The 20,376-nt window shown below is 32.2% G+C and overlaps 1 protein-coding gene across 2 annotated transcripts in view; it reads right to left on the bottom strand.

The window, feature by feature from the left end:
* Nucleotides 1-8,622: 8,622 nt before the first annotated feature.
* Nucleotides 8,623-20,376, bottom strand: part of LOC111047675 (follistatin-A) — a 100,441-nt gene continuing 88,687 nt past the window's right edge. Inside the window, exons 6-7 of one of the 2 annotated variants that reach the window (XM_039421860.1) lie at nt 14,154-14,417; nt 8,623-10,091 (exon numbers count right to left, since the gene is read on the bottom strand). In XM_039421860.1, coding sequence (XP_039277794.1) covers nt 10,030-10,091; nt 14,154-14,417 — 326 coding nt within the window. In that variant the 3' untranslated portion in view covers nt 8,623-10,029. The remainder of the gene's footprint in view (nt 10,092-14,153; nt 14,418-20,376) is intronic. The other variant, XM_039421861.1, reaches the window with a different exon arrangement.

The raw sequence follows: 20,376 nt of genomic DNA, 5'->3' as shown, positions 1-20,376 counted from the left end.
GGCAACGCTGTTCTTTTATCTCTATCCACTGCCATTATAACGTGGACCTTACTATAGTTCAATAATTATTGTGCAAAAGAAGGCTATACTTACAGCACAAGAGGACCGTTATCCTAGTAGCCAACTACTGTAGTAGTATACTGTGTAGTGTATATTCAGTATACACTGAATATAGAACTAGCCTAATACGGTGGTATAGTAAGCATATAAAGTATTCTTTAGAAGTAAAAGATTCATATTTAAGGCTATGCAAAGGCTAAATAAACTTTCTACTGGTGATGTTTTTCAAAGTTTTTAGATTTGTATGTTATCAAGCTATAAAAATGAAAAAAAAATCTCAGGAGAACATTTTTTCCATTTTTTTTATGAGATATGAGCGCCTAAAGTTTAAATTTTTGGGACAGAACATTTCAAATTCGGTAAGAGATAAATCCATGAGATTCAGAAAATAAATCCTTCATGGTATTGTTGATTGAATAAAACGAGAAAGTTAGTCAATTTACTAAAAATGATCAAAAATAACTTTTAGTTGAGTTATTACTGTTTGTTCAACTAAAATAACTTTTAATTGAGTTATAGACCAGTTAAAATGACCAAAAATAACTCAACTAAAAGTTATTTTAGTTGAACAAACAGTAATAACTCAATAACTAAAAGTTATTTTTGACCATTTTTAGTAAATTGAACAACTTTCTCAAAAACTGATATTTTCTAAAATTTTGGTTTTATCAATCAACAATACCATGAGAATTTATCCTCTGAATCTCATGGATTTATCTCTTACCGAATTTGAAATGTTCTATCCCAAAGATTTGAACTTTGGACGCTCATACAGTATCTCAAACAGTAATGATCGGGGAAAAATACTGGGAAAACTTTTTCATTTTGATTGCTTGATGATATACAAAACTAAAAAATTCTAAAAATATCACCAGTAGAAAGTTTATTTTTAGCCTTTGCACAGTCTTAACTAGCAGGTTACCCTTGCTTTATTGCTCTTGGGAAAAGTTTGTGTTGTAAAATGCAATCTCCTTACGTCCAGGAAACATAAAAAAATAGGATAATTATTTATTATTCTTTCGGAATTAAGTGGATAATCTTCATCAGAGTTGAAAATTCTCAGCAAAAAAAAAAAAAAAAAAAAGATTTTGATTGGTTTCAAACCATGGTCTCAATTCATGAGCCGCTCGTGCTACCAATTACAAAAGACTGAGAAAACTCTGTTTGGTTGAAATTTTATTGCTCCGTTAACTTTGAATCACAAATGAGATGAATTCGTTTTGATTATTAAATTAAAATTAATTGAATAATAGTAATGAGGGAACGCCTATACTCATCCTCGGTAAATTTAGAATCGTTATGAAAAATGGCAAGTTATAATTGCAGTTCATTGGTTTAAAAGTGATAATGCGGCGTCAATCGTGTATTTCCTATCCTGTACATGTATAAGCAAATACCTTCCTTTAAAATATTATTTGTAGATGAACACTCGAGCAAAGTATCACAAACTGAAAAATTCAGGAATTGAAAACTTGAGGGGCTGAAAACTTGACAAACTAAAAACTTGTCATACTGAAAACCCAACGAATTGTAAACTTGACAAACTGAAACTTGACGTACAAAAATCTTGAATAACTGAGCATAGTCCTATAACCATCCTCGGTTAAGAATCTTTATGCAAAATTTTAAGTTAACCATTTCAGTAGTTCAGACGTGCTGATGCGTCATTCGTGAATATCCTATCCCGTACATGTATAAGCCAATTATTTTCTTAATAATATTATATAGATTTGAAAAAAAATCATAGTCCCTTTTTCTTTTCAAAATCTTTTTATATAAAACACAATAACAACTAGTTTCAAATTGATTGCATATACCGAAACTATTTTTTTTGTGTTGTAGCCTATATAAAAAAAATCAAAAGTAGAGAGTGCTATGAAATTATTTTTCAACTAGCAAATCAAGTAGCCCTAATGAAATACGTTATAAATATAATAGATGATATTTCGATATGATATTTCAATGAATTGTGTAAAATTATTTTTAACAGTTACAAAGGATTCTTCCATTGTAGTCAACTGTTTTTTTTAATGAAACTACGTTGATCAACAAATTGAAGTGGCTTATAAATTATATTGGTTGAAAATATTATGGGGTGTAAGTTGAAAAAATAGCAAACGCTTGCTTATCAGAAAGTCAGATTTTTTGTCAAAATGAAGAATGATTTGATTTGAGTCAATATGAAAATGAAGACAAAACAGTTCGGAAATCGACTGAATATGATTGAAGATAGTAAGGGCAGAGACATACGAGGCGTTTTTCAAACGTGTCGGTACGTCACGACAGGAGGAAGCTCTCCGATAGACAGGGTTGTTGTACCGAAAATCAGCCAATAGGAGAGGTTCCTGTCTTGTCATGTAGTGCCGTCTCGTCTGACCAAAAGACTCCCTTGTGAAAAAGGAGTGAGATATTTCTTATCAGCTCTGTGGCAATTAGGCTTATAGGACCTGCAGAAGCAACACAGCTCACTCCTTTGAACGAAATTAATAGAACAACACACATACCTTATAGTATAGTATCTTAATAACTGGTACCTTGGGTGTGTTTTTTCAATGTGTCTATTTTATTAGGTGTTTTTGATATTGATATTTCAAGTTATCCTCAAGATGAGACATATTATAACAGGTTCAAAATTAATTTAAAAGCCAATATTAATCTATGTAAGTACAGAAGATATCCATGAATTTACTATTTCAACATGATTATGGTATCAGGCTTATTAGCTTTGAGATCTATTTATAATAAATAATTTATATTATATCTACATATTATATATAATATAACTTATATTTATAATTTATAATATATAATTTATATTATATCTATATATATAGCTGGCTCGGCGAACTTCGTACCGCCAAATAGTTAATGCATCTCATGACAAACTTTAGCTTGATACACACCTGAGGAGGCGCGATGCGGCATTTGCATTCAGGTGATTCTTGCTTATTGGTTTGGATGGAAGAACTCTCACACACTGAATCGGGCATGGCGTGGAACGGTGTGATAAGGCAATCTCCGTAAGATCAACACTTTGATCACCATGCCGCGCCTCCTCAGGTGTGCTTAGCCTTAGCTTAATCTGATGCACTATATTTTTACGAAAATTATCCAACAATCAGTATTTACATTTATATCTCAATATGGACTTCCTATGTGCTTAGTTAGTTGTTCAGCAGTTTGTATTAGATATAGTTGAATGCAGCTTGCTGGGAAATTGAATGGTATATCTCCTTGCTGCTGATTTTCCCGTTCATAAATTCACAGCACTACGAGTTCTATGACCCAAGTTTGGTCGTCGTTCGTACCGCGGCATTGTTATTAGAATTAGAATTTTGTGAATCACTAGCAAGAAAATAGAAAAACAGATCTACCGACGGCTGTTGGATTATAACAGCTGATTTTTATTTCTATGTGGGGCCAGCTCACAAATCTTCTCCCATAAGGATTACAATATAAACTTTAAAGGACCGTAGGAAAGAGTCCTGAAGTCGGATTATAAATTTGATAGGCCATAAACCTGGTCCTGAACATAACGAACACAACTAAAAAAATCATCAAATTCGGTGCACACATAAAAAGTTATTGAATGTCAAAATTTGAGGCTCGATTTATATATAAACAGAGATTATTAAGCATTAAAAATCTGGTGTGGCGCACTCACACAACTTTCCTTGCCGTTATCAAAATTGATCACCAGACGCTAATGTACCCGCGCATCTCAAGTCTACTATTCAAAGATTTGAGCCAGCTGGTGACAGGGCAATAACGCTGTAGACACACGAGGTGTGCTATCTCTTCACAGTGAATCATATTATAGAATCAACAGTTGCCATCAACAGTTTGCAATTGGATAATCACATTTTCTCGAATTTCGAGCGTATTTTTACTTTTGGGTGAGGATTTTACTGAACATTAGTTGTTGAGATTCTCATGCTGAATCTTCTCCACTCAATTTTTTTTGTTTAAATTGTATTTGAAGCCTGATAATCGAGAATCTAAAATCAAACTTTGCATAGATGGGGCGGAGCTCCTGAAATTTTCACAGATATAGGACTTGTGGCAGTTGATAGAGCTTATCGATGACTATTCCAGGCATAACTTTAATCGAAATCGTTGGAGCCGTTTTCGAGAAAATCGCGAAAAACCCCGTTTTTGACAACATTTTCGCCATTTTAGCCGCCATCTTGAATCGCATTTGATCGAAAAATTGTTCGTGTCGGATCCTTATATAGTAAGGGCCTTACGTTCCAAATTTCAAGTCATTCCGTTGAATGGGAGATGAGATATCGTGTACACAGACTACTTTTTGGACTCAGGGGATCTTGAAACGTATAGAAATTTAGAAATTGGGGTACCTTAATTTTTTTCGGAAAGCAATACTTTCCTCACCTATGGTAATAGGGCAAGGAAAGTAAAAAATTGATTAACAGGAAATGTACATTATATGAATTAGGGATTAGTTGATTGATCTAATCGGGATTTATTGATAAATTGATTTATTAGATCGGGATCGATATTGATCTGATAGGGATTAGTGATATGATTAGGGCATTGATCTCTATCCTAGAAATCTTGAAACCTTGAAAAAGATTCATAATGTGTCGATCCTCTTATTTCAAAGCAGTGCAAAATAATCAAAGATAATTTGAAAGGCAGGTTTGAATAATTTTTTATTATGTTAGTGATAATACGCATGTTTTCACTGAGTTTTTTCTATATTTTGATTACCAAAGAATAGGAGAGTTTACAAATGATGAATTAAAATGTGGTGCCCTATAGTGAGGTTCACGTTATAATGGCAGTGGAGTAAGATAGGAGAAGAGCGTTGCCGATTCTCTGCCTTCTATAGAAGATAGCTGATACCGGTATAATGTGATGTAATATTGACTGTTTATTCTTGTTTAGAATGATCAATTATAATTTATTCGTCAAGAAAATATATTTGTCAATGATTAAATAATAAATTTTCATAGTTGAGATAAAATGTTTTGGTAATTAATTATATTTCTAAAATTTTATAAAGCTGACAACGTTGCGGAGCTATAAAGAAAAATATAGTGCTATCAGCTTTGTCGGATGATAGACAAGGATAGCTACACCAATACTGCCATTATAACGTACGTATGTGGACCCTACTATATGATATCAATTGCCCAAAAAATATGAGCATGAATTTGAGTATCTCTACTTATTTGAAGTATACATGAACCAATGTTATAATAAGTGTGATTTCCGAGCACATGGTTGGTTTGGGCCACACAGAAGTGTTGGCGTGGCACTGACATTTTGCCACTTCCAAGCCATTCCATATTGTGGAAAAAAGTTGTCAAGTTAACAAGAGGGTATATATTGCGTTGGTAGACTTACTGAAGGCATTTGATGGGGTGGACTTAAATGTTCTTATGAAGATCCTCAGGAGACTCAAAGTAGATTACAGGGATGGGAGAATAATTAAAGAACTGTATAAGAATCAAACAGCATTTATAAAGGTAGGTGACAAGGAGAGAGAGAGCTGCTATCAAGAGAGGAGTAAGACAAGGTTGCAATTTATCACCTTTGTTGTACAACATATATATTGAGCAGGCTATTGATAAGTGCAAGGAGTATTGCTCCAGAGTCAAGGTGAATGGTTTCAGAGTGCAAATTCTACGTTTTGCAGATGATGTTGCAATAGTAGCACAAGACAAAGGAAGTCTAGAGAAAGCACTTAATACCTTGCATGACATTTTCAAAACTGAATATGACATGGAAATAAGTAAAATGAAGACAGAAGTGATGATCTGCTCCAAGGACCCTGAACTTGAATTGATAAAATTAGATAACAAAGCCCTCAGGCAAGTAAAAAAATTAAATACTTGGGTAGTATCATTTCTGAAGATGGAAGGGACAGAGATGATATAAAAACGTCGTATAAGAGAAGCAAAGGCTATTTTCATCAGTAGCCTAAGCGGCATGTCCTTTCCTCAATAGTTTCAAGTTACAAATAAGAGAAAGATTAATAAGAAACTGCATTTGGAGTATTGCACTCTATGGTTCAGAAACCTGGACTATTGGTAAGGCAGAAGAAAGAGCACTAAATGCCTTTGAAGTATGGTGTTGGAGCACTACCTCCGTAATCAAAGCCGTAGTGCATTCTGGTGACGTCAGCACGGGTAGGGCTCCTACACCAATAAAAATTTGTTGATTTCAGCTGATCTATATCTGCTAGTGTTTCTATTGGTGTAGGAGCCCTACCTGTGCTGACGCTACCATCAACCGCCTGTCATGCACTATGGCTTTGTTTACGGAGGTATAGTGGTTGGAGACGGATGCTCAAGTTGAAATGGACTGATAGAATTACTAATGAGGAAGTATTTCAAAGGGTTGAGGAAAAGCGATCTCTTTTGCGTACTTTAAAGGACAGACGGCATTCTTGGCTTGCCCATGTATTTAGGCACAACGAATTCACGTTAAGAATAATGGAAGGTAAGATAGTTGGACAAAGGACTCGTGGGCTACAATATTTGAAGCAAGTAACCAAAGATCTAGGGATCCAGAGCTATATCCAACTGAAAAGTACAGCTCTGGACAGAAAACAATGGAAAGCTGCCTACCAATCGATTGAAAGATGTCATTCCTATTAATACCAAGCATATGGTTCAATTCAAACAGAAGTGGTGTTTTGTCACGCCACTCCTGTGTGGATTGGGCCTCAGGTTACTACAATTATCATCAAACAGTACAAAATTGAATAAGTGATCAGGGAGGGATGTAGATTGAAAGTACACAGTAAACACTTTTCACCGATAATAATAATTTATTACAAGTAAGAATAGATAATTCACTTATTACAATAATTTTATTGGAACAATACAGGTATGTGACGAAAATACTACTCTGCGCGGTATCCAGTATTATTTCAGTATTGTATTTCAGTGCGTTGCAAAGAGAATACATGATTTCAATTTTATTTACAGTGTAGCGTATTTTATTTGATGAAAATCATGATTGCACTGAAACTCTTAAAATTAGTTCTACAAATAAAATACTGTTTTCATGTCATCGAACCGTAAAATTAATAATACATAATTATTATCTCTTTGGTTAATCAGTCCATAGTAATAAAATATCAATCAAACTAGAATCAGTTCTGGAGAAATCAATAAGTTAACAACAATCACTCTCATACATTCACTTGCAAATACAATATTATCATTCAGGAAAATTGAATTTCAAGAATCAAGTTTGTTGATATTTCAATAACGTGAATGTTCTCATCAGTCATTAATATAAAACGATTATTGAGAAATTTATTAGAAAATGAAAATTGTAATAATTGTAATATTGTAACTTAGTAATAAATTAGAAAATTTATTAGAAAATGAAAATTGTAATTGTAATATCGTAACTTAGTAATGAAATAGGCTAAAGCATCTTCCAATGTTCATGACACATGTACCGTATAGAAAATTATAGAAGATATAGAATATCTTCTACTCAGTTTCAAATATTCTAAAAAAATAGACTAAAAAAACTCAAGAGTACAGATTTTTAATGTATGCATATTTATGCTGTAATTAACCCTTTCATGATGTTTCAATCTTTCAACAATAATAAGGTTGATATAATAGAGTTTTATGACTAGTGTGTCTGAAAATTTGTTACAGTACAGTAACTGATTTGCTGAGAAGAAAATCAAACTCTAGTATGAGAAAAATTTATTGAATGGTTGTATTGATCTTATCTGACTAGAAGTAATATTTTCTGTCTTAATATTGCAATTTCAAAATTATGTTTTATTCCTCTGATAATATGGGTAGTTTTTACTTTTAGACAATTGAGTAGGGTAAACCAGCCCACGTTGGGACACTTCAAGTTGTGGGAAATTGGTGAGTGTTAGACTGGCGAAAACTGAGTTGTTTTATCAGCTGTGCATAGACTTATTTACAGATACAATAATTTCAGCTGTAGCACCAGTCGTTATAAAGAAAAAAATGAAAACACATTTTTTGTAACCTAAAAGTTTTTTTTGGAGGAGAGGAATTTAATTTTTTACTCCAAAAATCCACCATTCAAGGAAAGTCTCACAGCTAATATGCCTTCTGTATTATTTTATGAATATTTTGACATATAGAACATTATTGTACTCTTATTTTTAATCCAGTTATTCTGTCTAAAACAAAGCTATGACCACCTGTAATGTAGCTTCAGAGGCATCAATTCAAGCACATACTTTGAGATTTTCAAATTTTCAAAAACTGTTAAATAATGTATTTATACTAGTAATATTCATAATGAGATGTAAATTCAAATATGTTTTTAATAAATAAGAAAAATGAATTGCTTATTTTTAATTCAATGTTCCAACTTGAGCGATGTCCCATTGTGGGCCAGGTTGGGACACACTCATAAAATTGTTTTTGCAATAAAAAAATCAATTGTCAATCAATGCAGTTGCCATCCTCAAGGATGAAAGTGTGAGCAAATACAATAAATATAAAAAATGAAGATTTTCTCTTTATTTGTCCAAGTTATAGCTGTTTGAATTTTGGTGTCCCAACGTGGGCTGGTTTACCCTACACCAATCAAATTATAATAAATGATTTCGTATTCCTAGACAGAAGTTTCAATAATAATTATACGGTACAATAATTAAGTTGTTATGAAGTTCAAGTTTATGATTTTTTGATTATTGTAAAACATTATCCATTGTTATATTGTGCAAGTCAGAGAAACAGAGAAAGGCGCAGGTTTTCGCTGGTCTTATTGTGAGATAGATAGGTACCATAAGAGTGATAAAAAGTATACTAAAACTGTGTTCAACAATAATTCAAAATGCACTCTTCATTTTATAACAACAAAAATGGGTAAGCAAATAATATTTCTGAATTATTTAACACGATGAGAGTTGATTTAAATTGGCAATGGATTCGAACTGAGGTTGACTTAATCATTCGCAGTACAATATTTTCAGCTTGTTGCCTGTAATTGACGAAAGGAACACACTTTCAGGCAGATTATGATTATTTTTTAATTTGATTATACTAGTATTTTTATTTGGATTATCTGTATGCTCAGATTGTTTATTAGAATTAAGATTATTGTAAAAACTGATTAGGCCCAAAACTGTTCTCACAAACCAGAGGACTGTGTCAGTGCCATATACAACAGTAGATAATTCTCTCAATTTGAAGATTCTCTAAAATGCGGCAGATATTCACAAATAAGTGACGCGCAGTTCTCCATCTTTGATTAGACAGTTTCAGATATTTTCTACATTTGGTGTTGCTCCAACTCACTCGAATACATCCACACACAGAAACACTCACTAGTATACAACTTAATTTACACATATACATTAACGTTAATTTACTTTTAGTTGAACATTATGCGCTCTGACATAATTTAACATCAATTGATCAAGTAATATTCAATAAACTACATGTACTTACATAGTATACAATGTGGACATACAACATCAACTAAGTACAACATACAACGGTTGCATTTTTTAATCTAAATCTACTTTAGTGGTTTGAATTCTCGTTAGGCTTGCATAATTAGAGATGGACTATTTTTATTATAATAGGAGATTTTGAACACTGAGAATGTTCAAGTCAATGAAGTATAGAGTGATTGTAATTTCATATCTTTTATGCTCTATGTAACTCATCATAATGAATAGAGCACTCATGAAACATGACTTGTACGGTATAATCTATGTACAGTACCTTATAAATACTGCAGAGATATACAGTATTCTACAAACACTTATGGATAAGAAATTCGTCAACTATGAATGAACTATTGAATGTCTATTGATTTAGATTTTGATTTTCAACTAGGAATATACAATAATTCAAGTAGATTTGTGAAATAGAATTTCAGCAGAGGAAATCAGATTCACATGTAGTCGTAATGTGTTGTATCAGGATCAGGGACATTTTCAATCAGGAATCAGATGGTTATAGGTGCTGCAGAGAAGGGCTATGAGAATAACTTACTATGATCAAGTACCGTATTCATCACAGCCTTAACGTTGGAGTTGCCTGAAAAAAATCAAATTCTAGTTAATAATTATAGTTGAAATGATAATTAATTTTAAAAAAATCTATAATCAAGACTTATGTTTTCGTCTATTTCACTATCCATGATGAACTGTAAGTAATAATCCGTTTTTACTATTTAAACTATTTAAACTATTTTTAACGACACTACAGTCTAATTTTTAAATATTAGTTATTAAAACTATAGTAGCCTACTCACATGTGGAGCGCTTTCGGATTTTTAAAATCCATTTTCAACACTCACTTTTAATAACTAATATTCAAAAATTAGACTGTAGTGTCGTTGAAAATAGTTCAAAACGGAGTTATGTTCTATGAAAATTGAATTATGTCAAAAGATAGACAAGAAATTGTAAACGTAAAGGCATTATTGTGAATATCTTGATATTTAAGAATGCTGATAGTTGCTCTGCTCACAAGCTAATAACAGTATTTATGCAAAATACTGAATTAAAAACATGATTGATGAAATTGAATCATATTAACGAAAATGTTGATTTTATTCACAAATATTGATTGTTCACATTGTTAATTTTATTCACAAATAGGCCTATTGATTGTTCACATTGTCAATTTTATGGGATACAATCAAGTAAATGTGCAAGAAATGAGTGTTTAATGAGAATTTTTGAGACATTATTTTGAAAATGCCTTGAAGCAGTAGTCTTATTTATTGAAGTTGCTTCCCATGACGAAAGTCGAAACATTATATAATAACTTTGTTGTAGTTCTGACACTGTGTTACTTGTGAATATTTGAAAAAACACTTACTTTTGTTGGAGTATTGAAGAATGCATTTCACTCCTGAAGAGGAGCTTCATCAGCCTCATGAGGTTTCTCTTCAGGAGTGAAATGCATTCCTTAATACTCCAACAAAATTAAGTGTTTTTTCAAATATTTACAAGTAACACAGTGTCAGAACTACAACAAAGTTATTATTTATTATTTGAGTAACCCTTGTTTATTTGCTAACTATTGATGCTCATCCATCATAACCGTATATTGAGTGATTCATTGGAGTTTTAAAATTCAGACTATTTAATATTTTGAAAACTTATTCCTATAGCATTTAGTAACAATCTATTCAGCAAACATGAGCAATCTACACTCTTCGGAAACATCAGTGTGGCGTGATTAATTTGTTCATTTCAGAAATAATTCACACTTTTTCCAAATTTATTCTCTAGTTTCATCATGCAACTCTAGCTACACTACATACTGACGACTTATTTTTATAACACAAAGTTGCCTATATTAATTTACCTAATTTTCATTTCAGTTCATTTCATTTATTTATCGTCACATTACATCAATTTCTGAGTAACACTCATTTGACTGGTGACATGTCAATACTAGAACAAAATTATATTAATATAGTATGGTATCTAGTTATCAACAGGGAGATGCCGGTAAGCTTGTCCCACTTTGAACATTGAGGTGCAATACCTTAGCGACGTCTCAAGCCGCGTGGCTAGGAATTGCGCACTTTTAGTATGACAATTTTAGTTTATCAATTACCGTAGGATTCATGCAGCTTTATTACATCATAGTGGAGATTTTCTGGATTATTCTTTGGTTTAAACATTATGCTCTATAGCTACAGCTATCATGCTGCTTTATTACATCTTAGTCAAGGTTTTCTGGATTATTCTTCAGTTTCAACATTAGGCTCTATAGTTACTGCTATACTTAACATTCTATTAACTTTGAGAAACGGTTGGCAACATAGTTACTCTATTATGTCTCAGATAAATAATTGAGAAGCGAACTCCCGTTGTAAGGGGGTATGTATACATTCCATTTGAGGATTCGACTCCACAAAATTGTTTTTTTTTTGTTGATGCTGATACTCATAATAATATCCTCCAGACTGGGGCATGGGTAATGGAACGGATGATGATGATGATGATGATTAAGTAGACCAACACTTTACGTGGGTTCCCAAAAACCAAGAAGCGATTTATTTTAAACCTATACATGATATTTAAAGTATAATTTAGAGATTTATGTCATTGATGAATAAATATATATTTTTTTCAATTACCCACTCAAATTCCTTAATCCAAAATCAATTATAAATATATTTTAGAGCTGTGAATAACAAATAGTGAGTAGGTTTTTGATTTTGTATTCAAATTTTTTAAATATGGTAAGTGCAATATTTCTAAAGTTTTTAATTTATTGTGATTCATTTAGAGTATAAAATCAACCTTCAAAATTCAAAATTTTAAATCATCATTTTTGGACCGAAAATCAAGTGACGAAGCAGTGTGTGATCCAAAATCAATTATAAATATATTTTAGAGCTGTGAATAGCAAATAGAGAGTAGGTTTTTGATTTTGTATTCAAATTTTTTAAATAAGTGCAATATTTCCAAAGTTTTTAATTTATTGTGATTCATTTAGAGTATAAAATCAACCTTCAAAATTCAAAATTTTAAATCATCATTTCTGGACCGAAAATCAAGTGACGAAGCAGTGTGTGACTATATAACCTTATCTTTTGGACAACATTAACATTTTATCAACATTTTTGGAGAGAAATAGTACAGGCTTAGCCTAGTTTTTCCTCCAATGTCATAATTGTATTATGATTATAGTATTTTATACAATAAATAAATACAAAATAAATAAAAATGTTCTTCAATTAATTAATGCCTTTTCAAGTGTATTAATAATTTATTCCATCTTTCTGATCAACCCAGTATTTTTAGTATGTGTATTTAGACTGTGAATTTTTGTGATCTTTATAAAAAAGTTTTCATAACCTCATTTCAACTATTTTTATCAAAATTGGGGAGAGAAACAGTTTTAGGTTTATCCTGTTGATTCTCTGCCAATTATTGATTTGATATTATGATTGTGGAATGTAATAAATAAATCCTGGAGCTTATATGGGGAAATAACGTATTTTTATTGAACGGTTATGAATTTAGATACCGTAAAAGCAGACCGATTTCAGGAGCCGGCATGCTTGGTCTTGATGACGTAGCTATAAGTTTTCCAATTACCCACTCACAATCCTGGAGTTTATAAATCCCGAAAAATAACGTATTTATTCATAATAATATATTTATAATATTACGGTACATCGGAAACAACAGGTAATAACCCAAATATGCTGCTTCCTTAACACAACAATAAGTACAGTGTATAGTTTAATCAAAACAAAAAAAAAAACAAAACAATAAAACTAGGTAATGCTTGAAAAAAAAATACTTAGAAAACTACTTATGAAACATTTTTCAATAAAGTTTATGGTGGAAAAGAATATATGAAGTGAGAGGTGTTATCAATAAAGATGATAAGAGAGCATGCAGTCTTATATGAATGACAAATGATAAGATGATAAGGTATTTATCCTATTATATTAAGCGAGCAATTTCTGTATTTTTATATCTGGCTATTTATATTTATATCTGGTTATTTATGTTCAACAGATCTTGAAAACGGCCCTAACGATTTTCACGAAATTAGGAACAAAGTAGGTTTATGATATAAAAAATCGATTGCACTAGGTCTCATCCTTGGGAAAACTTGCTGAACGACATTAAAAGGATAATTCATCCTTGGCTGAAACAGTTGAGACTTTCGTCGTCTGTGGATAGTATAAAAGTGAGTGTGAACGAGTACCGTATGTGAAAAATCAAAATATCGTACCCCGAAATTCATAAGATGACGTATAGCTGTGAAATATAAACACGATCATTTTAGAGAATATTGTGTTCTGTCATAGCCTACTATAGATAGATAGATAGATATATTATCTGAAGTAAGCCATGGTTCTGTTTATCAATAAATAAAAATAACGAGCGAAGCTCAGTGCCCCGATATTACAGTTTAATCAAAACAAACTATAAAACTAATGTTTGAAAAGAAAAAAATACTTAGAAAACTACTTATAAAACATTTCTTAATAAAGCTGATGGTGAAAATGAATATATGAAGTGAGAAGGAGAGGTGTTATCAATAAAGATGATCTTATATGAATGACGAATGATAAGATATGATAAGGTATTTGTATTGAATGATTATTATTATTACCAGCAGACAGATTGCAGGATCCGGCATGCTTGGTCTCAATGACGTAGCCGGTGGCGCATGAGTCCTTGAGCATGTGACACCAGGAGTGGTAGGTGCGGTTGTTGGAGCCGCAGATGAGCGCTGCACGCGTGCTCGTGCTTGCATGCTGTCGTGGCGGCTTCGGACAGCGGTAGCTGCACGTCACGCAGCGCGGTGCGCCGCTTGCCGCATCCGTCACGCACGTCTGCTTGTCCTGGCACTTGATCATGCTGCACGTCATGCCTCCTACAACAAATCAAATCAAATCAAATCAAATTTATTGCCAAATTCAATAATTCACAAATACATGGAAAACAAAATTCAGTTCCATCTATATATATATATATATAAAAGCGAAATGGCACTCACTCACTGACTGACTGACTGACTGACTGACTCACTCACTCACTCACTCACTCACTCACTCACTCACTCGCATAACTAAAAATCTACCGGACCAAAAACGTTCAAATTTGGTAGGTATGTTCAGTTGGCCCTTTAGAGGCGCACTAAGAAATCTTTTGGCAATATTTTAACTCTAAGGGTTGTTTTTAAGGGTTTGAAATTCCTTTTAGCATGTATATTCTTCTTCTCCCAATTTCTTAATTATAATTGAAATTTCCGTATCATATGTTACTATAGAACTATAATCTAGATAGAGTACCTCTTCGAAACAGTTGTTAACTGGCAACTAAATTAATAATTTTGTCAGGTTGACATTAAGTTGAGTTGAATTTGTTAGGTTGGCACCTAGTTGAAGATTTGAATGCATTTATCGCGGAAAAATTGATTGGGCACTGCTACTTCAATCCTGGGAATATTATATTTTACTAGCAGTCAGGCTCGCTTCGCTCACCATATCCGTTTAGCCAGCCGTTTAGTCTGGACCCCCGACTGGATTGTCCTAACATATGATAGAAATGCTCAAATGAAAAATGCAGGCGAGCGAAGCGAGTCTCATTCTTGGACGATCCAGTCGGGGGTCCAGAGGGCGGAGCCCCCTGGCTAGACGGATATGGCGAGCGAAACGAGCATGACGGCTAGTACATTATAAATTTACTACAAAATTACAAAGGCTTTCATTGAAACTAAATAATAATCTAATATATAATATTGGCGTTGCAAGCAAAACAAAATTCAGTAAGCACTCCAATTAGAGAAAAATAGAAAAAAAGTAACTGTATGAAACAAAAAAATTAGCAAACACTTCAACAAAAAATTATCATACACTTTCAAAATAGAAAAAAACACGATAGCGGAGTAGTTCATAGCATAAACATAAACGAAATGTAATTCATCAAACAAATATTCATTTTGATACATCAAAAATTTGAAATACAGTACAGGATAACATTATATAAATTGAATTCAGTCTGAGAGACAACTTTCATGTAGTAAAGGGGGAAATAATTAAATAAACCTTGAGAATAAAGAATTGATAAATGCCTAGAATTAAAATATTTTGACTACAACATTTTCGGTCTTGATCCAGTTCTCAATTTTCGTTAAGTCCTTTTGAGGGTTTCATCTTTATAAAATGTTCAGGGATAATATTTATTAGTTTATTTACTGTGTAGTTGAATTGTCTTCTGCAAAAAGTTCAGGAACGTCTTCTGCAAAAGTTCAAAGTCAGTTCGAGGAACAATATATCTATTTGCAGATCTGAAAATATAATTAGTTTGATGCAGTCAAACAATCAATCATAATATTATAAACAAATCAAACGGGAGTTAATAAAATCTATCACTTATCTGTATTGATCTAGTTAAATATTAATATGGAATTAAACATAAAAATATCTTAATACAGCATGAAATAGCGGTGTGATTCAAGTTTTTTATTGCCAGACCAACTTTACATTGTATAAGCACGTCAAAATAATAACAATAATATAATATATAACACTTGTGAAATAGAAGAAAAATAAATAAGCATTTATAAAATATGATATAGAATAAGCAAATAATAATAGAAATCATAAATACGTAATATATGGAAATATTCAAACCATTTTAAACATTCTACTACAATAAAATTTTGTCTTAGTCTTAGAAACAAACTAAGATTCATATCAAATCAATCAAATAATTTTTATTTTGCATCAAAACAAATACAACATATTATAGTACAAGTTCCTTCTCTTGAGTATAATAACATACTGTAATTTAAAACTAAAAAATATATAATAAGAGAAAAGAAAAGAAAAAAAACAAACTTATGATTTTCACAGAGCAAAATAAAATTACTACTAACAAAAAAGAACAAAGTCTTTTGCCCGTTAGTAGGAGCTGACAACACTGCTAATTTTTATCAAAATGTACTTTCACACACGCAGACACACACACTCTCACACATACATATGGGAATCAATTTGAGCTTTACCATATTAATAATTAATAAGTTATAAAAGTTATTTATTTAGTTTAGTGTTACCAAAAATTAAATGCTACATGTTGCATTATATTGAAGACTGAAGATACTCATCTACCGAATAGTACACTCTCTCTGTCAATTTATTTTTCACAATTTTTTTGAATCCATAGTTCGGCAGCACTCTAATTTCTAAAGAAAGATTTTTATAAATTTTGGCTTGTTGAAAAATATGGCTATTTATTGTCGTAGAGTCTTATTTGAGGCAGTGATGCTAAGGCAGCACATCCCAGATTGAAGTAATTTTCAACAATTTGATTGGTTAAATCAACGTACCTATGTCATTAACCAAATCTATCTCTAATATGTTGTATTAATCGAAATTAATATTCACATGGAATTAAACATGGATATGTATTTTAATTCAGCATGAAATAGCTGTGTGAAGAGTAAGAATCATATATTATAAGGCAGCACATCTCAGTTTGAAGTAATGCTCAACAAGCTGTTTTTCAAATTCCAGTCTGGGGTATTAGATGTGCAGAATTGCGATGGTTTTTTTGTTGAGGTAAGAACACTCACTAACCAAGGTGGTTCAGCTACTATCAGGTGCCTTTTTGATTGGGGTTTTCCGCATAAAATTATCTTGATACGTTTTATATAATAGTCATATAATAACAATACCTTTTATAATGTTTTAATTTAAAAATAATTTTTGTGTGTTTTGAATTGTAAATTGAATGTGTAATTGAAGAATATTGAAGTGACACATAACCTATAGCTACATTTGGACTGTTGTATAAATTATAATTGGAACCGTTTTGTGTGCAAGCCTGTGGTACTTTTCTGTAAGTTGTGTAATATTCTGGATGATTAGATAGATAAATAATTATATCCAATACCCAACTATCTTTATTTGATAATCTACAAGTTTTAAGAACATTTTGATGGTGTCATAATACAGGCTTCTATAAACAACAATTAATGTTATTGTAACAGTAATTATGTGGTAGGTTTATATAATAATTTACAGTATTGATATTGATATGCATATCAGGGGTGCCCAACCCCCTCAAGTCCGATGACGCACACCCCTAAATATCCCAATTTATTAGTTTAATCCCCCCCCCAATTAAGGAGTGGTTGACAAGCCTGTCTCTGTTGTGACTTGATCAAATAAGTCTTACACTGGAGAAACAGATCCTGCCGGCATCTTTATCTTACTATGGTGATGAAAAATAGGTCGTCAGTCGATATTATAACACTGCTCAATTCTTTTTGGGACCCTGCCGCCCGATAATTGATTTGAACCCACTACCCCAAAAATTTCAATAACGTAGTCAACTTATTCGCCTCCCCGCTGTTTGCACCCCTAATTATAATAAAATATAATCAGCCCAAATAGTTATGAGGAAGGAACAATATTATTCGAATGAAATATAATCAATTTTTGAGATACTAATTGAATATCTTCTTGGATAATACTAGTTGACCGAGCGAAGTGAGGTCTAAGATTCAAGTCGACGGTTTGGCATTTCTCTTAATGTTTGAATGTTTAAATGTTTATATGATTATATGTTGCGCATTTACGGCGAAGCGCGATAATAGATTTTCATGAAAGTTGACAGGTATGTTCCTTTTTTAATTGCGCGTCGACGTATATACAAGGTTTTTGGAAATTTTGCATTTCAAGGATAATATAAAAGGAAAAAGGAGCCTCCTTCATACGCCAATATTAGAGTAAAAATCTGGTGTGGCGCACTCACACAACTTTCCCTGCCGTTATGAAAATTGATCACCTGACGCTAGTGTAGGCTACTCGCGCATCTCAAGTCTACTATTCAAAGATATGAGACAGCTGGTGATAGGTCAATAACGCTGGAGACACACGAGGTCTGCTATCTCTTCGTAGTGAACGATTTAATAGAACCAACGGTTGCCAACAGTTTGCAATTTAATAATCACATTTTCTCGAATTTCAAGCTTATTTTCAATTTTAGGTGGAAATGTTACTGGACATTAATTGCAGAGTTCATGCTCAATCTTTTCCACTTGAAATTTTTCGTTCAAATTGTATCTGAAGCCTGATAATTGGGAATCTAAAATCAAACTTTGCATAGATGGGGCGGAGCTCCTGAAATTTTTACAGATATCGGACTTGTGGCAGTTGATAGAGCTTATCAATGACTATTTCAGGTATGAATTTGATCAAAATCGTTGGAGCCGTTCTCAATAAAATCGCGAAAAACCTTGTTTTTAACAACATTTTCGCCATTTTAACCGACTACTAGTCTACTACTAGTAGTTCTGTGAACAGTAGATCTCACGCAGTATACTCATCCACAAGTACCTGATTGAAACTATAGTCCTTATGGAAATGCAGCAAAATGCAGCTTATGGCTTCTCCACACATCTGTGTAATCACTTGTCAGCTGATTTATAATGAATAATTCTATAGTATGATTTTTACTCTAATATTGGCGTATAAAGGAGGCTTCTTTTTCCTTTATATTAACCTTGAAATGCAAAATTTCCAAAAACCTTGTATATACGTCGACGGCAATTAAAAAAGGAACATACCTGTCAAATTTCATGAAAATCTATTACCGCGTTACGCCATAAATGCGCAACATATAAACATTCAAACATTAAGAGAAATGCCAAACCGTCGACTTGAATCTTAGACCTCACTTCGCTCGGTCAATAATGTCATACAATGATGAATTTGTCATTTGTGGAATTTGTATGAATACTTGTATTTTAGTTTCATTGTATTTCATTGTATAGTTTGAAGTTTCGACAAAACATTTATTGTAAATACCGGTAATGGTTATTCCAATAAGAATGAACAACAGACTTTTAACACTAACTTAACACTAAAATATAGCCTCCTGTCTGTATTTGTGTTCTTATTGTCATCATTCTATATTAATTTTGTTCGTTCAATGGTTACTCCAATCAAAATATAATTTTAAATATATTTCATAAACTTGAATTAAAAAAAAAAAACACTTATGGAGTGAAAATGCACTTACATTGGTATATACCAACATCATCAGACACATATCGTATATCACATAGACGTATATTTCATAGTACAAGAATATACTAGGTAGTTATTTTGAATATAAGATTTTAAGTACGATATCCTCAAAAGTATTCTTCAAAATTATTGGCCATGAAATAAGCCTCTAATGATGATTTGAGACAAGGAAAAGGCAGTTGTAATCAACGATTTTTCATTCGACAAGAAAGTGAGAATCTTTTAAAATCATAAATACAATCCCTTTTCAAGAACTTCCACATAAAAATTATTCCACAATTTCTACAAGCTCTTAATGTGATAAAAACTGCATTTTAACAAAGTTGAAAATTCGAACTGTTGAAATAAAAAATCATCTCACGGTGAGAAATTCTAAGATTGAAGACAGTCTGATTTTTTCAACAATAAGTATTACGTTAAGACGAATTACCAAAAATCGTAACAATAATACCTATGTAGGATTCTTTGAAAGCAATATACAATAATGTATTCATTACCTATGTAGGATTCTTTGAAAGCTATACACAATACTGTATTCTTTATCTACTATACGTAAATCTGTCAACAGCCCCACAAATTTAATGAGAACAGAAAATAAAAACCACATCTTTTTCAAAGTAGCATCACGAGTGAAAAATTGAACACATTGCAGCAGGATGGTAAGAGCAACAGCCTTTTCATGTATGGCATTTATAGGCCGTAAAATAAGAGATTCAGCCTGCTTAACAGTTCAGGAATATTAAATTTATCTGTCTGGAATTAAGCAATGCAATAAAAACAAACACAGATAAA

The sequence above is a fragment of the Nilaparvata lugens genome, chromosome 2 (genome assembly GCF_014356525.2).
Source record: "Nilaparvata lugens isolate BPH chromosome 2, ASM1435652v1, whole genome shotgun sequence".
Classification (NCBI taxonomy): domain Eukaryota; kingdom Metazoa; phylum Arthropoda; class Insecta; order Hemiptera; family Delphacidae; genus Nilaparvata; species Nilaparvata lugens.
Note: the sequence above shows the minus strand (reverse complement) of the source record. Positions and strands in the feature narration are given on the sequence as shown.